The sequence below is a fragment of the Canis lupus genome, chromosome 8 (genome assembly GCF_048164855.1).
Source record: "Canis lupus baileyi chromosome 8, mCanLup2.hap1, whole genome shotgun sequence".
In the NCBI taxonomy this organism is placed as follows: Eukaryota; Metazoa; Chordata; class Mammalia; order Carnivora; family Canidae; genus Canis; species Canis lupus.
In genome coordinates, this window is record NC_132845.1 from 37043730 (window position 1) to 37071115 (window position 27386).

The window sequence follows — 27386 nt, forward strand, 5'->3', positions numbered from 1 at the left end:
AATGTTCTGCATCACTTGCCATCAGGGAAATACAAATCAAAACCACAATGAGATACCACCTCACACCAGTGAGAATGGGGAAAATTAACAAGGCAGGAAACAACAAATGTTGGAGAGGATGTGGAGAAAGGGCAACCCTCTTGCACTGTTGGTGGGAATGTGAACTGGTGCAGCCACTCTGGAAAACTGTGTGGAGGTTCCTCAAAGAGTTAAAAATAGAGCTGCCCTACGACCTGGCAATTGCACTGCTGGGGATTTACCCCAAAGATACAGATGCAATGAAACACCGGGACACCTGCACCCCGATGTTTCTAGCAGCAATGTCCACAATAGCCAAACTGTGGAAGGAGCCTCGGTGTCCATCGAAAGATGAATGGATAAAGAAAATGTGGTTTATGTATACAATGGAATATTACTCAGCCATTAGAAACGACAAATACCCACCATTTGCTTCAACCTGGATGGAACTGGAGAGTATTATGCTGAGTGAAGTAAGTCAATCGGAGAAGGACAAACATTATATGTTCTCATTCATTTGGGGAATATAAATAATAGTGAAAGGGAATAGAAGGGAAGGGAGAAAAAATGTGTGGGAAATATCAGAAAGGGAGACAGAACATAAAGACTGCTAACTCTGGGAAACGAACTAGGGGTGGTGGAAGGGGAGGAGGGCGGGGGGTGGGGGTGACCGGGTGATGGGCACTGAGATGGGCACTTGACGGGATGAGCACTGGGTGTTATTCTGTATGTTGACAAATTGAAGACCAATAAAAAATAAATTTATTTAAAAAAGATGTGTTAGCTTAAAGATTTTATCAGGACAGAAACCTAATTTCATTTCTTATTTTTTAAAGCCATACCTCCAATTTAGATTATATTAAATTTGGAGAACATTTTTTGCATCACATTTAAAATAAATATATTTATTTTTTTAATATTTAGAAGGAGTGGTAAAAAAAAGATTTCAGTCTCACTGTTTATTTTGTGATGTTTCTAGCCTGCATGAGAAGCGCAATTGCTTCTTTTATAGTTTTTCAGATTGCAAGAACTATCATCATTCTTGCATACTCTCCCACTGATCTCAAGAGGATTAACTGATGAAACAATTTTTAAAAGAAGGAAAGATTTCCCTGGAGATCATTGTACAAATATGTTAAAAATATGTGAATTATTTATTAAGTGAGGAAACTCTGAAATCTATAAACTCAAGTTTAAAACCAAGACAAAAATCTTCTTTTTAAAGCAGCTATATATTGTAAGCCAAGAGTTTTTGGAGGTTACAGCTTACATAACCATGACAAGTATACATTCCACACGGGAAATATGAAATCCCCCAACCCATATTGTGAAAGACTTTAAGCGGATTATTGCTAAAAGTTTGAATCCTGATTCAATAAGGGGCTTATATTTACCTAAATTAAACCTCTCAAGGCATCCTCTAGAGTGGCAGTTATAGGGACCTGATTAGTTTCAGGATTTGAAAACCAAGACATGTCATCATTGACAAAGGAAATAATTAAATGTGTGACATACCATGGAAGGGGCAAACTCATGAGATCTAGATTGAAAGGAGATGAATTTAGGAGTCTAATCTTTGCAGCTGTTATCTGTCTACATCCGATCTGTAGGAAATTTGGCTGATTCTACAGAAAATTTTATTTCAATTCATTTTACCTTCTTTATTTCTACTGCTAAGTACCTAAAACAAATACTACTGTTGTAACAAATAAACTTTAAAATCATCGCAATGCTACATATTAGATATTTAAAGATATTTCAATGAAGTAAAAATGTATGTACAGAATGTACTATTATACTATATAACTTGGTCACTTTTCACAAATTTAACATACCCACATAAGTAGCCCTCAGATAAAGAAACAGAATATTACCAATACGACGGAATCCTCCTTTTTTTCTCTTCTGGTCATTATCCCTCTCAAGGCTTAGCCACTGTGCTTACTTTCAAGGAATCAGTTCATGTTTTGAAAAGATTTAATACAATGGAAAACTATTTCCTGAAAATTTAAAGTCAAACATGCAGCATGGATGGCAGAGATTTTGTTTGTAGGGTGGGATGTGCCTACCCTACTCTATCCAATCATTCAGAAATTGACTTTGAAGGTTCTTCCATCTTCAACAGGTATCTACAGTCAGCCAGCAGATGGAGGAAGAGAGAGTGGTGTCACATGGGAGGTTTTTATTGGTAAGCCTGGAGGTCGTTTTCATAATCTCCATTCATAAGAATCCAATTGTAGAGCACACCAAAATGCAAAATGTCCAGGACGTCCAGTCTCAATGTGTGTCCAGCAGGAAACATTTGTGATTAGACTCAGTGTCTTCTCCAGCTGTTAACATTCAAATCCAGTCTACCATTGCCTTCCACCTGGTCTAACTAGTAGCCTGTAATAACCTTCTGAAGAATCTTTGCTTCCTTCCCTCACCCAATCTATTTTATGTAGAGAAGATAAAAGTATGTTCTCTAAAATTTAACTCATTTTTGCTACTTCTTTGCTAACATTATGTCCTAAAACCTAATTGAATTGCAGACAATGAGTAGCCGGTAAGAATCCTTGGCACAGCTCCTCACTGCTCATCTTCATCCTCTTTCACTCTTTTCTTATTTGCTGTTACCCGTTGTAATACTGACGCTCTTTCCATTCCTCAAGTTCTCTTTCACCTCTATCCTCACCTTTGCTCCTACTCTACCTCCAAATTCCAGGCCTCTAATTAAATGTATTCTCCACAAAAGAGTCATTCTCAAAAAAGACGATATGTGAGGAGAACTTTCCCTTCTTTATAGACTTTATCTCAGTCTTTTGTTCTTTATGACACCATTAATATTAATTTCTACATGTCTTTCTGCTCTCTCTCACTGTCTCTTTTATCCTTCTGTTCTAGATAACTCTTAGATAACTCTAAGTCATTTCAGGGCAGAAAGTTGTCTGCTATATTTTTTCATCCCTGTATACTTAGGATCTGGGGTCTCTGGGGTATCCTTCAAACTAGAGACTGTGTTGAAGAATTTAAAAATTGAGGTTTTTTTTTTTTACATGAGATCAATTCGTGGTTATTCTGAAGTTTTGAGCGTGATGAAATAAGAAATAGACAATGACATTAAGTAAATCGTAGCATAATAAGCAAAATCCTGGGAAATGAGCATGGAAGAAATTTGGAGAAGAGAGGAATAATGATGAGCTATTTTTTAAAAATACTCAATTCGAGGTGTCATCTCCATAAAAACCTTCTGGTGTAGTTCCTCCCAATTTTTAAATAAAATAAGCAGCTCTGAAAACTAATAATTCAAACTCATGCAATTCTGGAAACATTTGAAAATAACTTTAATACAAAATATTTTAAAATGAGGAAAATATCTGTTAAAAAACATTGTTATCTAGACATGGCCAACATGCATATGAGAAAATGCTCTGCATCACTTGCCATCAGGGAAATACAAATCAAAACCACAATGAGATACCACCTCACACCAGTGAGAATGGGGAAAATTAACAAGGCAGGAAACCACAAATGTTGGAGGGGATGCGGAGAAAAGGGCACCCTCTTACACTGTTGGTGGGAATGTGAACTGGTGCAGCCACTCTTGAAAACTGTGTGGAGGTTCCTCAAAGAGTTAAAAATAGACCTGCCCTACGACCCAGCAATTGCACTATTGGGGATTTACCCCAAAGGTACAGATGCAGTGAAACGCCGGGACACCTGCACCCCGATGTTTATAGCAGCGATGGCCACAATAGCCAAACTGTGGAAGGAGCCTTGGTGTCCATCGAAAGATGAGTGGATAAAGAAGATGTGGTTTATGTATACAATGGAATATTACTCAGCCATTAGAAATGACAAATACCCACCATTTGCTTCAACGTGGATGGAACTGGAGGGTATTATGCTGAGTGAAGTAAGTCAGTCGGAGAAGGACAAACATTATATGTTCTCATTCATTTGGGGAATATAAATAATAGTGAAAGGGAATAGAAGGGAAGGGAGAAGAAATGTGTGGGAAATATCAGAAAGGGAGACAGAACGTAAAGACTGCTAACTCTGGGAAACGAACTAGGGGTGGTAGAAGGGGAGGAGGGCAGGGGGTGGAGTGAATGGGTGACGGGCACTGGGGGTTATTCTGTATGTTAGTAAATTGAACACCAATAAAAAATTAAAAAAAAAACATTGTTATCAAGCCATGAAAAGACATGGGGGATTTTAAATGCATATTACTAAGTGAAAGAAGCCAATCTGAAACGTACATACCATATGATTGTAACTCTATGGTATATTAAATAGCAAAATTATGGAAATAGAAAAAGATCAGTAGTTGCCATAGGCTGGGAAAAGGGGTTAGGGATGAGTAGATATAGACAGGATTTGGGGGGCAATGAAAATTCTCTATATGATAACATAATGATGGATATGTGTCATACATTTGTCCAAACCCAAAGACTCTACGTGGGAGTGAACTGTACTGTAAACTATGAACTCTGGGTGATTATGATGAGTCAGTTAAAGTTCATCAGTTGTAACAAATGTATCACTCTGACAGGGGCTATTGATATTGGAGGAGGCTCCAATATCACTTGTGGGTGAAAGGTTATGGAAAATCCCTGGACTTTCAAGTTTGCTGTGAACCTAAATCTGCTCTAAAGTAGTAGTAGTAATAATAGTAAAAGTCTTAACTTAAAAAAAGAAAGAAAAATGTAAGTTTTATATCACAAAACAAGGGTCACTACCAATTGAATAAAATGAACTTCAATTCCTCTTTAGTTCCTTGTCTTATCTTAAAGAAACCAATACAAACTACCCCCAAAAATGCTCTTTATGACTCTAAGGAATTGTGTGTGTACGAAATGACATCATTATTGTGTTGTTATTCCTCTTTCTCAGAATATTAATTCAGTAAATTTATGATTCTGTTTTTATTAAAGGTATACATCTTCAAAGTTCAAAAAGTCAAGAATCTAAGAATCCTATTAATGGAAATTAGTAGTCCTTTGCTCCAGCCCTCATCCACCCCAACTTCTTTTCTCCACAGCCCTCAGCTGTTAACAGTTTTGCTTCCTCTATTCTATACATTACTACTTCTTAATATGTTGAGTTAGAAATTACTTACTGGCCTAAATATGAAAGATAAGCATTTGAAATTCTTATGTTTCCCATCCCTCCTATACACATCTCTTTTTTAGCTTTTTTATGATTTTGAAAATAATTGTTATTGTAATTATCAGTTGGATTTTTATACTAATTTACATTATCTTGACAGCGGAAATTTTCTTCCATCTGAGCCACATGTTGGCCTGTACTCTGTCTTTTTTTATTTTTATTTTTTTTTATTTTTTTTTTATTTTTTTTTTAAATTTTTATTTATGATAGTCATAGAGAGAGAGAGAGAATGAGACAGAGACACAGGCAGAGGGAGAAGCAGGCTCCATGCACCGGGAGCCCGATGTGGGATTCGATCCCGGGTCTCCAGGATCGCGCCCTGGGCCAAAGGCAGGCGCCAAACCGCTGCGCCACCCAGGGATCCCTCTGTCTTTTTTTAAACAATGTTCTGTTTCCACTGGGTTTCATTTCTCATTAAAATAAATGCATAGCAGATGGTAACTACACTTATTGTTGCAAGCATTTAGTAATACATCTAAGTGTCACATTACTATGTTGGGCACCTAAAACTAATATAATACTGTATGTCAGCTATACCTCAATTGTTAAAAATTTCATAATGTAAAAATTCAATATTCTTTGTTCAGGTAACCTCCCAAAGTGCAGCTATGCCCTCAGTAGACCCAAATACATTTGGCAAACTCTCCCTTTTTTGTTCTCTTTTTTCTCAGCTCTAACAGTTTCTGATTTTTTTTTCCTTCCAGCCTTATTGGAATTCATTGCTTTCAAGGCCTGATGCACAACTTATTGTATTGATTGAAATGCTTGTTTCCAATATGGCAACATGGAGATTCATTTTACCTTTCTCCTATTCCCAAGTGTGGATAGTTTGAGGATATTTAAGTTTCTTCACATTGCAGTGCTCTTTTTTAAGAAAACAATCCCCAAATTATGAATGCACATGTATAAACATAGAATTAGGAACAAACATGAGATTTGTTTAGGATGAAGACAATGATAACCAGTCACACATTTAATTAAGCTATTAAAATCATAAAGTCCAGAAAATAAAATTTGCATTAACTATGTGATATAATTCTCTAATACTCTCTTTCCTTAAAAATTTTAATTGTATTTTTGATGATGTTGCCATAGGGTTTTTTAGTAGACCATTTTAAAGTGTACAGTTTAGTGGTGTTTAATCCATCCACACTGTTCTACAATCACCACTCATATTAAGTTCCAAACATTGCTCACTCAAAAGAAAACTCTACCCATTTAGCAGTCATTTCCCATCTCTTCTTTCCTGAGACCCTGACAAATACCAATCTGTTTTCTATCCCTGTGGATTTACCAATTTTGGAAATTTCATGTAAGTGAAATCATACCATGTGTGACCTCTTATGTTTGGCTTCTTTTGCTTAGGATCGTGATATCAGGGTTCATCCATATTGAAGCATGTATTAATACTTCATTGGTTGGATAATATTCCATTATGAATATATACCACATTTTCTGTATCCATCCGTCAGAGTTGTCCCACTTTATTTTTTGGCTATTGCAAATAATGATGAGCATTAATTATACAAGCATTTGCAAACCTCCTTTCAGTTATTTGGGTCAATACCTAGAAATGGTGTTATCAAATCATGGCAATTTTATGTTTAACTTTTTTTTTTTAATGGATCTCTGGAACTTTCCACAGTGGCTAGGTCATTTTAGATTCCCCCTAATAATGTACTGGGTTTCCAATTTCTCTATAGCCACATCTGCCTTAATTGAAGTGTAATTCACTATGGTTTTAATATGCATTTTTATGATAACTAATGATGTGTAACATCATTGCATGTCCTAGTTGGCCATTTGGAGAAATGTCTGTTCAAACCCTCAAATTGGGTTATTTGTGATTGTTTTCATGTTTTTGTTGTGGCTGATTTGTAACAGTCTTTATATAGTCTGGATACTAGAATCTTATCAGATATGTGATTTGAAAATATTTTTTCCAGATTTTCTCTGTAGTCATTGTAAACTATTTGAAAATTAATTGGCCATAGATGTATGGGATTATTCTAGACTTAACAATTCCATGCATTTTTTTCCATAAAGAACTGAGAGTTCTTTTCAATTCAAGTGTCTTTTATTTATTTATTTTTGTCTAACCCTTCTGGCTAGAACTTCAAGAACAATGAAGAATAGCAGTTGGGAAACTGGACATCCTTGTCATGTTCCTAATGTTTAGGGGAGAGTGACATTAGCTGTGGGGTTCTCATGAACATTTGTTAGCAGTTAGGAAGTTCCTTTCTACTCTGAGTTTGCTGTATTTTATCATGAAAGGGTTTTGAATTTTGTCAAAGGTTGACTTTTCCTGCACCGATTGCAATAATCAAGTTTTTCCCCCTTTATTTCATCTTCCATCTTTGATGTATTATGTAAATTGATTTTTTTATGTTGGATCACCTTACATTCTATCCCGCTTTATCATGGAATCTTACTTTTAAAATGCAGCTAAATTTGCTTTTCTAGTATTTTTTGAGGATTTTTGCATCTATATTCATAAGGGATATAGATCTGTATTATTCTTTTTTTGTGATGTGTTTAGCTGGTTTTAGTATCAGAGTAATGCTGTCCTCATAAATAGGAAGGGTATCATAATTTCCATATTTAGAAGAGTTTGAAAGGGATTAGTCTTAACTCTTTAAAGCTTTGGGAAAATTCATCTGGCCTCAGTCTTATTCAGAGATTTTGGATTACTGATTCAATTTCTTTAATAACCATAGGTCTATTCGATATTCTATTTCACCATGTAAGTGGTAATTTGTGGTCATCTAATTTGTTGATACACAATTTCTCATAATTTATTTTGGTATCCATTTCTATTTCTACAAGGTCAATAGTCATGAACGAACTCTGATTCCTGATTTTGCAATTTGAGCCCTCTCTCCTTTTTTCTTGGTTAATCTAGCTAAGGGTTTGTCAACTTTTGTTGACCTTTCAAAAGAACCAACTTTGGGTTTTATTGATTTTCTCTATTTTTTCCCTTCTCTTCTATTTAATTTATCTTCACTAGTAATTATTATTTACTTTCTTTCTGCTGGCTTTGGGTTTCTTTTGCTCTTTTTCTCTGTATCTCTAAGTTTGAAGTTATATTATTCATATGAGATCTATTTTTTTTTGTTAAAGCAGATATTTAAAGCTATAAATTTCCTTTTGAACACTGATTTCACTGTATTTCATAGGTTTTGGTATCTTATGTGTCTGTTTTCATTTGTCCCCAGTGTTTTCTAATTTTCTTTGTGATTTATTCTTTGACCCATTAGTTGTTTATGGGTGTGCTTTTAACTACCACATGTTTTTTCATACATACAATAAATTTGGTCCAAAGCCACTGAGAAGGCAAAATGAAGAAGTAAACCACAAATAGTTTATATTGTCTAACTATGTTTACATTACTCAATTTGGTAGCCACTAAAAAATTGAAATGTGGTTAGTCGACACTGAGATGTGCTGTAAATATAAACATACATCATATTTCAAATATTTTACAAAATAGTAAAAGGTCTCATTAATTTTTAAATATGTATTAGATGTTGAAATGAGAATAATTTGGATGTATTAAAATTAATTAAAATTAATTTATTAAAATTAATTTCACATGTTTTCTTTCACTTTTAAAAAATAAGGCTACTAGAAAATTTGAAGTTACAAATGTGTCTTACGTTTGTATTTTGCATTATATTTTTTATTGGACAATGCTGATTTATATCCTCTGCTTTTTAAAATTCACATTATGTATCTGTATGTGTGTTAAAGGTCTAATATATATGTTAGACCCTTTGATATTGTTCCTAGGTCATATAGACCCTGTTTATTAAATAAATACAATTTACTTTTTTTGTTTTTCAAAATGAGTGGTCTCTATTAATCATTAGGTTCACTGACTCTTTTGTTTCATAATCACCTTTCTGCTGTTCAGCCCATCCACTTTTCTTTTATTCTACAAAGCATTTTTGTTATAGTATTTAAAAATTTATTTTAATGTACATATATTTAAATTTTTGTGAAGAATTCTTATTTATTTCAATTTTCATTGAAAAAAATTTTTTTCATTGAAAACAATTTAGTCTTTGATATTTACCCCCATATTTACAATGTTTGGTATTTTTAATTCCTCCATGAAATTCCAGTTTTCCAGCTGGATTCTGTTTTCCTCAGCTAAAGAACTTCCTGCAGCATTTCTTGTAGTACAAATGTGTTATTGAAAAATGCTCTTAGTTTGATTATCTGAAAATGTCTTTTTTTTAAATAATAAATTTATTTTTTTAATTTTTTATTGTTCAATTTGCCAACATACAGAGTAACACCCAGTGCTTCATCCCCTCAAGTGCCCCCCTCAGTGCCCGTCACCCATTCACCCCCACCCCCCGCCCTCCTCCCCTTCCACCACCCCTAGTTCGTTTCCCAGAGTCAGGAGTCTCTATGTTCTGTCTCCCTTTCTGATATTTCCCATACATTTCTTCTCCCTTCCCTTATATTCCCTTTCACTATTATTTATTTTTTATTGGTGTTCAATTTGCCAACATACAGAATAACACCCAGTGCTCATCCCGTCAAGTGCCCCACTCAGTGTCCATCACCCATTCACCCCCACCCCCCGCCCTCCTCCCCTTCCACCACCCCTAGTTAGTTTCCCAGAGTTAGGAGTCCTCATGTTCTGTCTCCCTTTCTGATATTTCCTACCCATTCCTTCTCCCTTCCCTTCTATTCCCTTTCACTATTATTTATATTCCCCAAATGAATGAGACCATATTATTTCCATTTCATGTTTGAAGGATAGTTTCACTGTATAGAATTCTAAATTAGCTTTTTTCAGCACTCTAAAGATTCCCCTGTTTTCTGGACTCCATAGCTTCTGAAAAGAAGTTAGAAATTGTTTGAGCCATTGTTCTCTAATATTCATGGTATGTAATGTAGCCTCTTTCTATAGCTACACTTAAGATTTTCTCATTTCTTTGGTGTTTATCAGTTTGATGATGATGTGTATAGGCATTTTATCATGCTGAAAGATGAAGTATCTGTAAGAGCTCCCTTCATAGATTTCATAGACTTGTCGCCAGGTTCTCACAGGGAAGAAGGGGTAGGGGAGCTCTCAGGACATATGCCTTAGATATACAGAAGTGCTTGTTACATTTCAAACACAAAATGAATAGGTATTTTAGGAAGGAATAAATGGATTAATAAATTAATGAAGGTAAAGGGGGTACATGGTGCTTTACTATAGTATATTTTATACAGCATCTCCTGAAAACATAGTGGAAGGAGATAGGAAGGAGTCTGTGTATTTTGGCATCTCTTGTGTAGTAAACAAGCCAAAGATCCTCAGGGAAATATTGCTTCTGAATCTGAATTCCTTGGAGAAATATGCACACAGTTTACAGCATTCCCTGGGAATAAACCATAATCATTTGATAGGATAAATAGTTGTTTAATTTTAGTACCATATTGTAATAGCTTAATAGGTAATCATGAAATGTCTATAAGTGTTAAAACTTATTTTAAGAATTACACATTTCAGTGTGATGTCTGGGAAGAAGGAAAAAAGTAAACCTAAGTGCCTTATCCTGTGATGGAAATATAAAAAGTATGAACATCACCAAACGAAAACCTTTGCCTGAGTAATTCTGTTTCTATGGCTTTAAGAATAACAGTTTGTAAGTTTTAGTGTTTTGTAGACTGATTTATAATTCACATACTGAAAACAAATCTAAAACTCTGAGTACTTAATTTATATTAATAATTTTTTATTCTAATTCATTTTAATTGTAGAGGATCTGAAATTGATTTGTTAAATGACACCATTTTTTACTAAAAGTGTTCATGATTTTATAGTTAGGGAAAATTTTCTTTCAGTTTTAAATGTAAACATAAATAAAAGTAATAGGCTTGCTAAACATTATAGCACACTGTTCCAGTATATCTAGGGAACTGGGGAGCAGGAGTAAAACTAGGTCTGGTTTGATAAAATTATTACTTGTGGGGGTGATGGATCTGTTTTTGACTCAAATGACTGTAGCCATTGTAATAAAATTAGTTGCCTCAGGAATTGTTCCTTAGGTTTGGGAGAATGTGTGTTACTACTAGGAAGATGCTATTAGACTTTAGCACTAATAACCAGGATCTCTAGAACCTTCAATATTCCCTGGAGAAAACCGTTATTATATTCTCTCTGATAAATTTTTGTTAATTTATGAGTTTTCGTTCTTAAACACCTTTTCACAGTCTTTATCCTACCTAAAATGCCTTACTCTGCTTCCTAAACTATTTTCAATGCTTAGCTTTGGATCCATCTTTTTTTAAAAAACAAAAACAAAAACATCTGTTCTTATTAATCTCCTTCCATCCATAAGCCCCATAGTAAGAGTGAATCTCATTTACCATTAAGTTTATGGCACATTGTACATTGCTGTATTCAAGCACAGATTTTGTCACCTCAATACATTGGTAAGCCACAATAGGCAGGGATATTGACATATACTTCCTTGACTCCTTGGTGTATAACAATGCGTTCTCCATGGACCTAAAAAACAACTGGGAATGCAAACTGGTACAGCCATTTTGTAAAACAGCATGGAGATGTCTCAAAAGTTAAGAATAGAACTACTCTATGACCCAGCAATTGCACTACTAGGTATTTATCCAAGGGATGCAAACACTTGCCCCTCAATGTTTATAAGTTTATAGCAGCAATATCCATAATAGCCAAACTGTAGAGCCCAGATATCCATCGAGGGATGAGAGGATAAACAAATGTGGTATGCATATACAATGGAATATTACCTAGCCATCAAAAATAATAAAATCTTGGGGCAAGAAGGCAGAAGAGTAGGGTCCCCAAGTCACCTGTCCCCACCAAATTACCTAGATAACCTTCAAATCATCCTGAAAATTTACGAATTCGGCCTGAGATTTTAAGAGAGAACACCTGGAATGCTACAGTGAGAAGAGTTCACGCTTCTATCAAAGTATGAAAACGGGGGGAAAAAAGAAATAAAGAAACAAAAGGCATCCAAGGGGCAGGGGCCCCGTGAAGAGCCGGGCTAAGGCCGGGGCGAGTGCCCCCAGGACAGGAAAGCACCCTCCCGGAGAAGCAAGAGTTTCACCAATCTTCCCGGACAGAAAGGGGCTCGCAGGGAGTTAGAGCAAGACCCCAGGAGGGCGGGGATGCCCTCAGGCTCCCTGTGACACTAACAGACACCTGCGCCCCGGGGAGAGTGCGCCGAGCTCCCTGAAGGGCTGTAGCGCGCACAAGGCTTGACCCGGGAGCAGCTCGGCTTGACGCGCGAGCAGCTCCGAGGGGCTCGGGGGCGGCTCCGCAGAGAAGGGGCTGGCCGGCCGGGAGCGCGAATCCAAAAGCGCAGGCCCGGGAGCACAGGGCGCCGGGGACACAGCCCAGGATCCGACCTCCTCCCGAGGCAGGCAGAGGCCGGGAGGGCCCAGGACAGCAAGGACGTTCCAGCCCCGAGCTGAGCAAATGAGCGCCCCACCCCCAGAGCATCCAGGCCCCTGAAGACCGAGAGCTACGTAGTTACTGCGGGAGCTGAATCCAGGGCTCCAAGCTGGCCTCCGCCACTGGGGTTGCTCCTCCTGGGGCCTCACAGGGTAACAACCCCCACTGAGCCCTGCACCAGGCAGGGGGCTGAGCAGCTGCCCCAAGTGCTAACACCTGAAAATCAGCACAACAGGCCCCTCCCCCAGAAGACCAGCTAGACGGAAGTCAAGGGACTTAAAGTATACAAAATCAGAAGATATTCCCCCGTGTTGTTGTTGTTGTTGTTTGTTTTTTGATTGCTGTTAGCTTCCCCCACCCTTTTTGTTTCTTTCTTTTTCTTTCTCTTTTTCTTCTTTTTTCCTTCCTTTTTTCTTTTTTCTTTTTCTCTTTTCTTTCCTTCTTTCTCTCCTCTCTTTTTCTCCTTTTCCCAATACAACTTATTTTTCGCCACTTTGCACTGAGAAAAATGACTAGAAGGAAAGCCTCACCTCAAAAGAAAAAATCAGAAACAGTCCTCTCTCCCACAGAGTTACAAAATTTGGATTACAATTCAATGTCAGAAAGCCAGTTCAGAAGCACTATTATAAAGCTACTGGTGGCTCTAGAAAAAAAAGCATAAAGGACTCAAGAGACTTCATGACTGCAGAATTTATATCTAATCAGGCAGAAGTTAAAAATCAATTGAATGTAATACAATCCAAACTAGAAGTCCTAACGAGGAGGGTTAACGAGGTGGAAGAATGAGTGAGTGACATAGAAGACAAGTTGATGGCAAAGAGGGAAACTGAGGAAAAAAGAGACAAACAATTAAAAGACCATGAAGATAGATTAAGGGAAATAAGTGACAGCCTGAGGAAGAAAAACCTAGGTTTAATTCGGTTTCCCAAGGGCGCCGAAAGGGACAGAGGGCCAAATATGTATTTGAACAAATCCTACCTGAAAACTTTCCTAATCTGGGAAGGGAAACAGGCATTCAGATCCAGGAAATAGAGAGATCCCCCCCCCCAAAATCAATAAAAACCGTTCAACACCTCGACATTTAATAGTTAAGCTTGCAAATTCTAAAGATAAAGAGAAGATCCTTAAAGCAGCAAGAGACAAGAAATCCCGACTTTTATGGGGAGAAGTATTAGGGTAAGAGCAGACCTCTCCACAGAGACCTGGCAGGCCAGAAAGGGCTGGCAGGATATATTCAGGGTCCTAAATGAGAAAAACATGCAACCAAGAATACTTTATCCAGCAAGGCTCTCATTCAGAATGGAAGGAGAGATAAAAGCTTCCAAGACACACAGGAACTGAAAGATTATGTGACCTCCAAACCAGCTCTGCAAAAAATTTAAGGGGGACTCTTAAAATTCCCCTTTAAGAAGTCCAGTGGAACAATCCACAAAAACAAGGACTGAATAGATACCATGATGACACTAAACTCATATCTTTCAATAGTAACTCTGAATGTGAATGGGCTTAATGACCCCATCAAAAGGCGCAGGGTGTCAGACTGGATAAAAAAGCAGGACCCATCTATTTGCTGTCTACAAGAGACTCATTTTAGACAGAAGGACACCTACAGCCTGAAAATAAAAGGTTGGAGAACCATTTACCATTCGAATGGTCCTCAAAAGAAAGCAGGGGTAGCCATCCTTATATCAGATAAACTAAAATTTACCCCGAAGACTGTAGTGAGAGATGAAGAGGGACACCATATCATACTTAAAGGATCTATCCAACAAGAGGACTTAACAATCCTCAATATATATGCCCCAAATGTGGGAGCTGCCAAATATATCAATCAGTTAATAACCAAAGTTAAGACATACTTAGATAAAAATACACTTATACTTGGTGACTTCAATCTAGCGCTTTCTACACTCGAAAGGTCTTCTAAGCACAACATCTCCAAAGAAACGAGAGCTTTAAATGATACACTGGACCAGATGGATTTCACAGATATCTACTGAACTTTACATCCAAACTCAACTGAATACACATTCTTCTCAAGTGCACATGGAACTTTCTCCAGAATAGACCACATACTGGGTCACAAATCGGGTCTCAACCGATACCAAAAGATTGGGATCGTCCCCTGCATATTCTCAGACCATAATGCCCTGAAATTAGAACTAAATCACAACAAGAAGTTTGGAAGGACCTCAAACACGTGGAGGTTAAGGACCATCCTGCTAAAAGATAAAAGGGTCAACCAGGAAATTAAGGAAGAATTAAAAAGATTCATGGACACTAATGAGAATGAATATACAACCATTCTAAATCTTTGGGATGCAGCAAAAACGGTCCTGAGGGGGAAATACATCGCAATACAAGCATCCATTCAAAAACTGGAAAGAACTCAAATACAAAAGCTAACCTTACACCTAAAGGAGCTAGAGAAAAAACAGCAGATGGACCCTATGCCCAGCAGAAGAAGAGAGTTAATTAAAATTCGAGCAGAACTCAATGAAATCGAGACCCGAAGAACTGTGTAACAGATCAACAGAACCAGGAGTCGGTTCTTTGAAAGAATTAATAAGATAGATAAACCATTAGCCAGCCTTATTAAAAAGAAGAGAGAGAAGACTCAAATTAATAAAATCATGAATGAGAAAGGAGAGATCACTACCAACACCAAGGAAATACAAACGCTTTTAAAAACATATTATGAACAGCTATACGCCAATAAATTAGGCAATCTAGAAGAAATGGACGCATTCCTGGAAAGCCACAAACTACCAAAACTGGAACAGGAAAAATAGAAAACCTGAACAGGCCAATAACCAGGGAGGAAATAGAAGCAGTCATCAAAAACCTCCCAAGACACAAGAGTCCAGGGCCGGATGGCTTCCCAGGGGAATTCTATCAAACGTTTAAAGAAGAAACCATACCTATTCTCCTAAAGCTGTTTGGAAGGATAGAAAGAGATGGAGTACTTCCAAATTCGTTCTATGAGGCCAGCATCACCTTAATTCCAAAACCAGACAAAGACCCAACCAAAAAGGAGAATTACAGACCAATATCCCTGATGAACATGGATGCAAAAATTCTCAACAAGATACTGGCCAATAGGATCCAACAGTACATTAAGAAAATTATTCACCATGACCAAGTAGGATTTATCCCTGGGACACAAGGCTGGTTCAACACCCGTAAAACAATCAATGTGATTCATCATATCAGCAAGAGAAAAACCAAGAACCATATGATCCTCTCATTAGATGCAGAGAAAGCATTTGACAAAATACAGCATCCATTCCTGATCAAAACTCTTCAGAGTGTAGGGATAGAGGGAACTTTCCTCGACATCTTAAAAGCCATCTACAAAAAGCCCACAGTAAATATCATTCTCAATGGGGAAGCACTGGGAGCCTTTCCCCTAAGATCAGGAACAAGACAGGGATGTCCACTCTCACCACTGCTATTCAAAATAGTACTGGAAGTCCTAGCCTCAGCAATCAGACAACAAAAAGACATTAAAGGCATTCAAATTGGCAAAGAAGAAGTCAAACTCTCCCTCTTCGCCGATGACATGATACTCTACATAGAAAACCCAAAAGCCTCCACCCCAAGATTGCTAGAACTCATACAGCAATATGGCAGCGTGGCAGGATAAAAAATCAATGCCCAGAAATCAATGGCATTTCTATACACTAAAAATGAGACTGAAGAAAGAGAAATTAAGGAGTCAATTCCATTTACAATTGCACCCAAAAGCATAAGATACCTAGGAATAAACCTAACCAAAGAGGTAAAGGATCTATACCCTCAAAACTATAGAACACTTCTGAAAGAAATTGAGGAAGACACAAAGAGATGGAAAAATATTCCATGCTCATGGATTGGCAGAATTAATATTGTGAAAATGTCAATGTTACCCAGGGCAATTTACATGTTTAATGCAATCCCTATCAAAATACCATGGACTTTCTTCAGAGAGTTAGAACAAATTATTTTAAGATTTGTGCGGAATCAGAAAAGACCCCGAATAGCCAGGGGAATTTTTAAAAAGAAAACCATAGCTGGGGGCATCACAATGCCAGATTTCAGGTTGTACTACAAAGCTGTGGTCATCAAGACAGTGTGGTACTGGCACAAAAACAGACACATAGATCAATGGAACAGAATAGAGAACCCAGAAGTGGACCCTGAACATTATGGTCAACTAATATTCGATAAAGGAGGAAAGACTATCCATTGGAAGAAAGACAGTCTCTTCAATAAATGGTGCTGGGAAAATTGGACATCCACATGCAGAAGAATGAAACTAGACCACTCTCTTTCACCATACACAAAGATAAACTCAAAATGGATGAAAGATCTAAATGTGAGACAAGATTCCATCAAAATCCTAGAGGAGAACACAGGCAACACCCTTTTTGAACTCGGCCACAGTAACTTCTTGCAAGATACATCCACGAAGGCAAAAGAAACAAAAGCAAAAATGAACTATTGGGACTTCATCAAGATAAGAAGCTTTTGCACAGCAAAGGATACAGTCAACAAAACTAAAAGACAACCTACAGAATGGGAGAAGATATTTGAAAATGACGTGTCAGATAAAGGGCTAGTTTCCAAGATCTATAAAGAACTTAATAAACTCAACACCATAGAAACAAACAATCCAATCATGAAATGGGCAAAAGACATGAAGAGAAATCTCACAGAGGAAGACATAGACATGGCCAACATGCACATGAGAAAATGCTCTGCATCACTTGCCGTCAGGGAAATACAAATCAAAACTACAATGAGATACCACCTCACACCAGTGAGAATGAGGAAAATTAACAAGGCAGGAATCCACAAATGTTGGAGAGGATGTGGAGAAAGGGGAACCCTCTTACACTGTTGGTGGGAATGTGAACTGGCGCAGCCACCTTGGAAAACTGTGTGGAGGTTCCTCAAAGAGTTGAAAATAGACCTGCCCTATGACCCAGCAATTGCACTTCACTTTACCCAAAAGATAAAAATTTACCCCAAAGATACAGATGCAGTGAAACGCCAGGACACCTGCACTCCGATGTTTCTAGCAGCAATGTCCACAATAGCCAAACTGTGGAAGGAGCCTCGGTGTCCATCGAAAGATGAATGGATAAAGAAGATGTGGTTTATGTATACAATGGAATATTCCTCAGTCATTAGAAACGACAAATACCCACCATTTGCTTCAACGTGGATGGAACTGGAGAGTATTATGCAGAGTGAAGTAAGTCAATCGGAGAAGGACAAACATTATATGTTCTCATTCATTTGGGGAATATAAATAATAGTGAAAGGGAATAGAAGGGAAGGGAGAAGAAATGTGTGGGAAATATCAGAAAGGGAAACAGAACATAAAGACTCCTAACTCTGGGAAATGAACTAGGGGTGGTGGAAGGGGAGGAGGGCGGGTGTGGGGGTGAATGGGTGACGAGCACTGAGGGGGCACTTGACGAGATAAGCACTGCGTGTTATTCTCTATGTTTGCAAATTGAAGACCAATAAAAAAATAAATTTATTAAAAGAAATAACAGTAATAATGAAATCTTTCCATTTGCAATGATGTGGATGGAACTAGAGTGTATTATGCTAAGTGAAATAAGTCTGTCAGAGAAAGACAATTATCATATGATTTCACTCATGTGGAATTTAAGAAACAAAACAAATGAACATAGGAGAGTAGAGGGAAAATAAAATAAGATAAAAACTTAGAGAGAGGCAAACCATAAGAAACTTAACTACAGGGAGCAAACTGAGGATTTCTGGAGGGAAGATGTGTGTGGGGATGGGCACTAAGGAGGGCACTTGATGTTAATGAGCATCAGGTGCTGTATGCAACACATGAATACACTAAATTCTACCAGTGAAACTAAAAAAATTGTTTAATAAGTGATTCATATTGATGATGAACTCCTTAGAGAAGCGTAACTGATAACGAAGTCATCAAACAAGAAAGTTGCCCTCAAGGGATGAAATGTTTATACCTAGGAGTTTTCATGACATTTAGCTTAATGAGAGCTTATGTAATATTCAACCACATAGTCAACTCCATTTGCACGGGCTTATCTGTGGACTTACCACATTATTTGGGGACAGTCAGCATTACTTGCAAGTGTCTAAAAACACTTGCCAAGTGACTGATCATCTGAGTAAAATTTGCCAGAGTTTCTTCTCTGTATTCCTCTTGGTGGAGGTAAATTACAGCTTTGCTGTAACTCATTTCTATCTATCAGGTAAGAGGCCCAGAGCTAAATACCAGTCACTGTCACATCTGAAGAAAAATCCAATCTTAATGGTAAGTTTTTCTCTTTATGGTCTTCCCTTACTGTCTTACCTCTTTTCTACTTCTTTTGTCTTCCTTCTCGTTTACTTTTTCTTCTTTATTTCCCTTCTCTTTGAACACTTATTCACTTTATTTTGCATTTCACTTCATTATTCTTATTCTCTTCCTGTTTTCAGAACTATAACCAGAAGAAACACTGAATTTGTTTAATTCTGTTCAAGTCAGTTTTACTATGGAATCAGATAAGTTTAATATTGGCATAGGAGGCAGTAAAAGTGAAGAAATGAAGAGATGGAATAGGGACAAAACACTGATTTATAGGAATAAAAAAATCAGGACCAAGAAAGAGTGTTCATTATCTAAGTAGAGGCAGTGCAGGCCAAACCAGGGAAGAGCTAATTCCGGAATTACCGGTAACAACTGTAGCTCTTCCCTGGTTTGGCCTGCACTGCCTCAATTAAACTTAAATCTAAGCTTGATTTCTATTTTCAACCATCATAAGTATTTATATATCACCTTGCTTCTCTGTTGCACTCATGGTCAGTTCCTTGAGGCAATGATATTTATACAGTCATCAGGCTGAGTAGTACTGTGACATCTTAGTGCTTACATACTGAGAAAAGTAGAAATAATTTTTTCACATGCTTGTTCATTTCTTTACCTCATTACCATAAATCTAAGCCAGACTACAAAGATGATTTATAAGATAGTTTTTTATTCATCAGATTTGTAGAAAATATTTGTCTTTCCTCAAAAATAAAGTAATAATAATAATAATAATAATAATAATAATAAATATAAGTACTAGTTTTTGTTAGAGTTTATCTTACATTAATCATTTCAAAAATGTGCCCTATTAGTATGTAAAATCAATAGCAACTACTAATATTCTGACATAATTATCTTCATAATTTACTATTGATTCCTGTGCATATTGTTTTCTCAATATTTTTACCAGAGCAGAAGCGTATCAAGAGGTCAAGATGGAAAACCATACAACTGTGACAGTATTGACGGAGGACCCAAAACTGAAGATTGTGCTATTTGTCTTCCTGCTCCTCACCTACTTGCTAAGCATCTCAGGCAACTTAGTTATTATTACCCTCACTTTGCTGGACTCACATCTCAAGACCCCTATGTATTTCTTTCTTCGAAATGTTTCTTTCTTAGAAATTTCTTATACGACAGTCTGCATCCCCAAATTGCTTGTAAGCATGGCAACTGGTGACAAAACCATTTCCTATAACTGTTGTGCAACTCAGTTGCTTTGCCTTCCTTCTTGGAGCATCTGAATGTTACCTCCTGGCTGTCATGTCCTACAATCATTATGTCGCCATCTGCAAGCCCCTGCATTACACAACCATTATGAGCAGCAAAATCTGTATCCAGCTAGTCCTTAGCTCTTGGATCACTGGTTTCCTCACCATCTTTCCAGGACTCATTTTAGGCTTAAGCCTGGACTTCTGTGATTCCAATGTCATTGATCATTTCTACTGTGACACTGTTTCCCTCCTGCAGATCTCCTGCACAGACAGACACATGTTGGAAATGATGAGTTTCATCTTAGCTTTGGTGACTCTGCTGGTCACTTTGGCATTAGTAATTTAGTAATTCTATCATACACATATATTGCCCTGACAATTTAAAAAATTCCTTCTGCCAACCACAGAAAAAAGCTTTCTCCACCTGTTCTTCTCACATGATTGTCATCTCCCTCTCATATGGCAGCTGCATCTATGTACCTTAAACCCTCAAACAGAGGATATCCTTGATGAAGGGAGTGGCAGTTCTCAATACTTCTGTTGCTCCACTTTTGAATCCCTTTATTTATACTCTAAGGAAACAACAGGTGAAGCAAGCATTTTATTTTTCTGTTCCATTGTAAGCATTCTCAATTTTTAAAAACATTTTTTAAAAATATTTTTCTTGTTTATTCATGAGAGACACAGAGAGAGGGGCAGAGACACAGGAAGAGAGAGAAGCAGGCTCCCCTTTGGGAGTCTGATTTGGGACTAGATCCCAGGACCCCGGGATCACGCCCTGAGCTGAAAGCAGATGCCCAACCACTGAGACACCCAGGCATCCCAACATTCTCAAATTTGACTCATTTCTTCTCTGCTTCTTCCATTTACATGTAGCAAAAACTTGAAAAATTATTTTAGTCAACTTTATATATTAGTTCATGGAGACTTAATTATTTTTATATCTATGCGGTATATTTTGTTCTTATATTTGATTTTCTGCAAAATCTTGATAAGTTCGAAACAATTATATATCTTCCTTGGGATTTTACCTTTCCTTGGCTTTTATGTCCTGATACACATTCTCTATTGTTTTAAATAAATATATTTAAAAGTGGGAAGTTGAGATTAAAATATCAATATCATCCTTTGTCTTGAGAATTGAAAAAAAACCCACTATGCTAGTGTAATAAAATATTATGTGGTATATTATTTTTATTTTACATTTTATGCCATATAAGTAAATAAGTAAATAAATACTGACTCATGTATGTGTACTAAATCAAGTAACTTTGATTAAGAATAAAATGCATCCTGGAGAGAGAGATCACATTTGATGCTTTATCAGCTATTCCTTATTCATCTTGGAACTGTGTTCCTTAAATTCTACATCTATAACATAGCAACAAGTTTTTTTTTATTTTGAGATATTTTAAGGCTAATTTGAAAGTATAAAATCAGTATTCTCCAGATAAAAAAAAATAAAATGAAAACTTGTAGAATAAATTATTCTGATTTTATCTTGTAAAAAAATGCACTTCAGAGAGGTACGATAAGTTACTCTTGTCACATAGCTAGTCAGAAAAACAGAATTCAAATTCATTTCTGCTTGATTCCAGAGGCTATGTCTATCCAGTACCAGCAATCCCCAATCAGTTTGTAGCAAAGACTCGTCTACGTGTATTCTGAAATGATGATGGATTCAGTTTTGGGGTTGAGTGTAGAGATGCAATTAGAGATTCTCATGCTGATTCCATTGCCTGCTAATGTAATTTATTGTAGTGCTTTGTCATTTTATATATGTGATATGCTACTTAAAAATCTGGAAAACTTCATAATGTAGCAGTTATGTACTTAGAGGATGCTTCCTACAGTTTTACCATATAGTCTGGTATAGAGTCAAATTGTTGTGAGGTAGATAATTGCTTTTGTATATCCTAAATACTCTCCCTCTCTCTCGCTGTCTCTTCTGACTTTTTCTCTCTTTCTCCCTCTCTCACATACACACATACACATCTTTCTCTATTTCAATAAATTTTTCTTTTTTCTTCCATTTCTTCTCTTTTCTTTTTTTCTTTTTTTCATTATCTTCTTTTGGTAGAATGACTTCTGTAAGTCATATGTGGATCTATAAACCATAGTTAGCTAATCAAGGCTTTGGACTCCGTGATTGGTTCAAGACTACACTTCTACTCTGGGCTTTACAAATGATCATATTCTCTCTACAAATAAGAACTCAATTAGTGTTGGGCATGAAACTAAAGTCAGTTCAGTAAAACTTGATGTGATAAAAATTTTGTAAATGTTAGAATATTCTTTTCTGTTATAATTACAGCTATAAAAATAAACCCAGAACTTTCAGGAGTTCATTAAATAGAGCATGTTTACCTCACTATGAAACTAGGGTAAAGAAAAGCAGAGCCAAGAAATAAACTGAAAGAATATGAATGCCAATAACTTAATTTGATTCTCCATAACCAATAATAATGAAAGCTCATCCCTTGGAATTTCAGGTGGGACTCGTAACTACGGTGAATCTATCTAATTGTCCTATCTACTAAATGTTCTCTTTGCCCCTTGGCCCTTGGTGGGTAGGGGTGTACCTTTTGGCCCTTGGTGGCTTTGTCCTCAGGTAGAAAGCAAGAGAAAATGAAAATGAAAGCAAGAGTAAAAGAAAACTTTTACTCCCTATTTTTTTGTCTACTACATTTTACTTAATGTTTATGCAAATACCATCAGGCCAGATAGTCCTAGAAATCTGTTTCAGAAAGGGACAATATTTAAGGTGCTAATTTTAGAGCACTTTTAGATATACAACAAAATTGAAAGGAAGGTACAGAGATTTCCTATATACCCATGGACCTCATACACACACAGCCTTCCCTATTTACAACCTCCTTCAGCAGAGACGTATGTTTGTTACAACTGATGAACCTATATTGATACATCATAATTACCCCAAATCCATATTTTGCATTATGGTTCACTCTCAGTGAGTGTTCATTCTATAGATTTGGAAAAAATGTATAATGATTGATAGACATATAAAGATATAGCTAGGTAGATGATATATAGGTTGTTGATAATAATACAGATATTGATGATATACAGACATAAATCCTCTGTGGCCTGCCTATTCATCACTCCCTATCGCTCAGCCACTGAAAACCATTGATTTTACTGTCTTCATTGTTTTTCCTTTTCCAGAATGCCATGTAGTTGGAATCATAAAATTTCAGATTGGTTTTTTTCACTTAGTGACGTGCACTTAAGTTTCCTCTGTGTATTTTCATGACTTGATAGCTCATTTATTTTTAGCACTGAATAATATTCTATTTTCTAGAAGTATCATAGATTATCCATTTACCTACTAACAGGTATCTTAACTGCTTCCAAGTTTGGGCAATTATGAATAAAGCTGCTATAAAGATCCGTGTGCAGGTTTTTGCGTGGACATGTTTTCATCTCATTTGGGTAAATATCAAGATGAGTGATTGCTGGATCCTATGGTAAGAATGTGTTTAATTTTGCAAGAAACCGCCAAACTGTCTTCCAAAGTTGCTAGATCATCTCACATTCTACCAGCAACAGATGAGAGTTCATTTTTCTCCACATCTTCATCAGCATTGGGTGTTGTCATGTTCCAGGATTGTGTGTAGTGGTGGTATCTCCTTATTGTTTTTTTTTTAATAAATTTATTTTTTATTGGTGTTCAATTTACCAACATACAGAATAACACCCAGTGCTCATCCCGTCAAGTGCCCCCTTCAGTGCCCGTCACCCATTCACCCGCACCCCCCGCCCTCCTCCCCTTCCACCACCCCTAGTTCATTTCCCAGAGTTAGGAGTCTTTATGTTCTGTCTCCCTTTCTGATATTTCCCACACATTCCTTCTCCCTTCCCTTCTATTCCCTTTCACTATTATTTATATTCCCCAAATGAATGAGAACATATAAAGTTTGTCCTTCTCCGATTGACTTACTTCACTCAGCATAATACTCTCCAGTTCCATCCAGGTTGAAGCAAATGGTGGGTATTTGTCGTTTCTAATGGCTGAGTAATATTCCATCGTATACATAAACCACATCTTCTTTATCCATTCATCTTTTGATGGACACCGAGGCTCCTTCCACAGTTTGGCTATTGTGCACATTGCTGCTAGAAACATCGGGGTGCAGGTGTCACGGCGTTTCATTGCATCTGAATCTTTGGGGTAAATCCCCAACAGTGCAATTGCTGGGTCGTAGGGCAGCTCTATTTTTAACTCTTTGAGGAACCTCCACACAGTTTTCCAGAGTGGCTGCACCAGTTCACATTCCCACCAACAGTGTAAGAGGGTTCCCTTTTCTCCGCATCCTCTCCAACATTTGTGTTTTCCTGCCTTGTTAATTTTCCCCATTCTCACTCGTGTGAGGTGGTATCTCATTGTGGTTTTGATTTGTATTTCCCTGATGGCAAGTGATGCAGAGCATTTTCTCATGTGCATGTTGGCCGTGTCTATGTCTTCCTCTGTGAGATTTCTCTTCTCTCCTTATTGTTTTAATTTACATTTTCCTGATTACACATGATGTGGATCATCCTTTTGTGTGCTTTTTGTGTGCTTATTTGCCATCTCTGTAGTATCTTGGGTGAGGTGTCTGTCAAGATCTTTGGCCCATTTTTTAATATTGTTGTTCTTTTTCAGATTGTTGAATTCTAAGTTTTTGTGTATTTGAGTTGACAATTCTTTTTAGATATGTTTTCTCAAATCTTGTCTCCCTCTATGTGCCTTGTCTTCTCATTTTCTTGACATTATCTTTTGCAGAGCAGAGGTTTTTAATTTTAATGAAGTCCAGCTTATCCATATTTCTTTCATGGATTATGGTGTTGTATCTAAAAGACCATTACTAAACCCAAAGTCATCTAGATTTTCTCTGTTACTTTCAGAGTTTTAAAGTTTTGTCATGTACATATAAGTCCACTCTCAATTTTGAGTTCATTTATGTGATGAATGTAAAGCCAGTGTCTAACATAGCATAAGGAAGAATTGAAAACTGTGTTAGCTGTTGTCGCCTCTGAGCTCAGGTTTACTGGTGTCCTATAAAAGCTTGGACGTTTTGCCACAGAGCTAAACATTGATAACTGGATTTGGAGTTGGAGAAGATGAAAAAAAATCCAGGTGAAAATGGAACAATTACCGACAAAATAAACCCACCCGTCTCCTACCAACAAGGTAAACCAGCAGATAAACACAACCTGTGTGAGCTACCAAATGGCTTCTGCTTTATTCTATTCTCCAAATATCCCAAATAATCTCTCTGGTGGTTCACCCTAACAGGAAACAAACAGGGAAGGAACATCCTAGAGAAATAGTTCAGCCTAGCCAATTGAAACATTACAACGCCTCCAGGGATATATTACCAGAGTGCCTAAGGAAACTTTTGAAGTTCATTATCTTGATTTTGGTAATGGTTTCACAGGTATATACAGGTATCAAATCTCAAGTTCTAAACTTTATTGGATACACTTTATTTTGCATAAATTGTTAACTCCATAAAATTGTAAAAATAACTAAACAAACAAGGGAAAATAGAACAGCAACAAAACCTGCAACTCAGCCTGAAATGAACTCAGATTCTAATTGAATAAATAATAAAAAATAAATTTATTATTAAAAAAAACAAAAAAAAGAATTAAGAGACTCAGTTATTATTCCCTCTTATTATTCTCCTGGATGTCCTAGGGTTCCTCCATCCTGACTAACTTTTTTCCCCCTATCTTCTGCAGATTTTCAACTACTTCAACATAATGTTCCTGGATTTTTGATTGGTTGGTTGGTTGATTGATTTACTTTGGTGTTTTAATCCAATCAGTGATTAACAGAATTTTGTCTGTTTGAAAAGCAGTCACCTCTGTCAATAGTGTTCAGCTACATATCATTATGTGATCTGTCTTCTGAAATTGAGCAGCCACTATAATGTGACGTAATGTTTTGGATAACTATGATTGACATACACTGATGATGTAGAAAACAAATAATCAAGTGAACTAATGAATCAGTTACCTGTCAATCTAAGTAACTAACACAATATCTAACTTACTCACCTGTTAACATCAGCCATGTGTCAGGTACTTAGGTGTTTTTTCTGATGAAATTATGGCAGGTGTATATGAACTAACAAGTTCTACATTTTCAATTGTCTTTCCCCATGGCTTCTCAGGGCACTGTTTTAGTATTTCTGCTACTTAATAGAATCTGCATCTAATGATGGGTGAGTAAAGAATTCAAGAGTACAAATATAACTATATACTTTAATAAAAGTTTGTTAATATCTTTAAGATTCAATTTTCTTCATCTGTACATTGAAAGGATTAAAGTAGAAACATTTATAGCTTCTTTAATTCATTTTTTGGCTTCTTTATATCTAAAAATTTAGAAATCATAGTATGAGTTTGGCCCATGCTTTCTGAGAAATTAATATGAACAAGCAATGTTCAGAAAATATCAGCTTGTGATGGACATTCTGCCTGAGGAGATCAGATTACAAAAATGTAAAGTTTAGTATGAAATTTAGAAAGAATATGATTTAAGCTTACAAGATTATTAACACCATAGATACTGTTAATATAGTTTTGTTTCATATGCTTGTTAAAGAGAACCAGAACAATGATTAGGCACATCACTAAATTGTAAGAATTTGCCATAATGATATGTCGCTAATTAACCTAAATTTGAATCATCCCTTTACCTCTTTTCTGGATTCACTCAGAGTTTAATGTGTGTATAAATCATTATTAACGAATTTCTTGTCAGTTTGAAAACAAACATGTATTGATTTTCCCTTCGTCAGAACTTTCTTTATCTCAAATATTTAGTAGACTAAGTTCTCAGTAAGTGAAACACTAAATTTAAATCTGAATAATATAATTTGAAAATAACCAACTTTCTATTAATTCACTAATATATTATTTAAGCTATTATTAACAAACCAAAGTAGATTTCTTCTGGGTGTATATTTGACTATTCAGTTATCAACTGCAGCATTTGAACACCATATGGCAGTGAGTAAGATAAGCAAAACTCAGTAGCAAAAAGTAAACTATTGGAAGTCATATTCCCAATCTGCTTTTCTCCCAAATCCTTTCCTTATAAGTGAGGTACAGATAAGGAAAAGTAGCATGAAAATGTTTGAGGATACACACACATATACACACAGGCCTGTAAAATTTTAAGAAATAAAGTGATGGCAAAATAGGC

The 27386-nt window shown here is 36.6% G+C and overlaps 1 protein-coding gene and 1 pseudogene across 1 annotated transcript in view; one reads left to right on the forward strand and one right to left on the reverse strand.

The window, feature by feature from the left end:
• LOC140639173 (olfactory receptor 6C74-like) overlaps window positions 1–19446 on the reverse strand; it is a 33112-nt gene extending 13666 nt beyond the window's left edge. The window contains exon 1 of the mRNA XM_072837674.1: window positions 19425–19446. Within this exon, the coding sequence (XP_072693775.1) occupies window positions 19425–19446 (22 nt within the window). The remainder of the gene's footprint in view (window positions 1–19424) is intronic.
• Window positions 19447–19891: 445 nt separating this feature from the next.
• LOC140639174 (olfactory receptor 6C76-like) lies at window positions 19892–20793 on the forward strand (annotated as a pseudogene).
• The last annotated feature ends 6593 nt before the right edge of the window (window positions 20794–27386 follow it).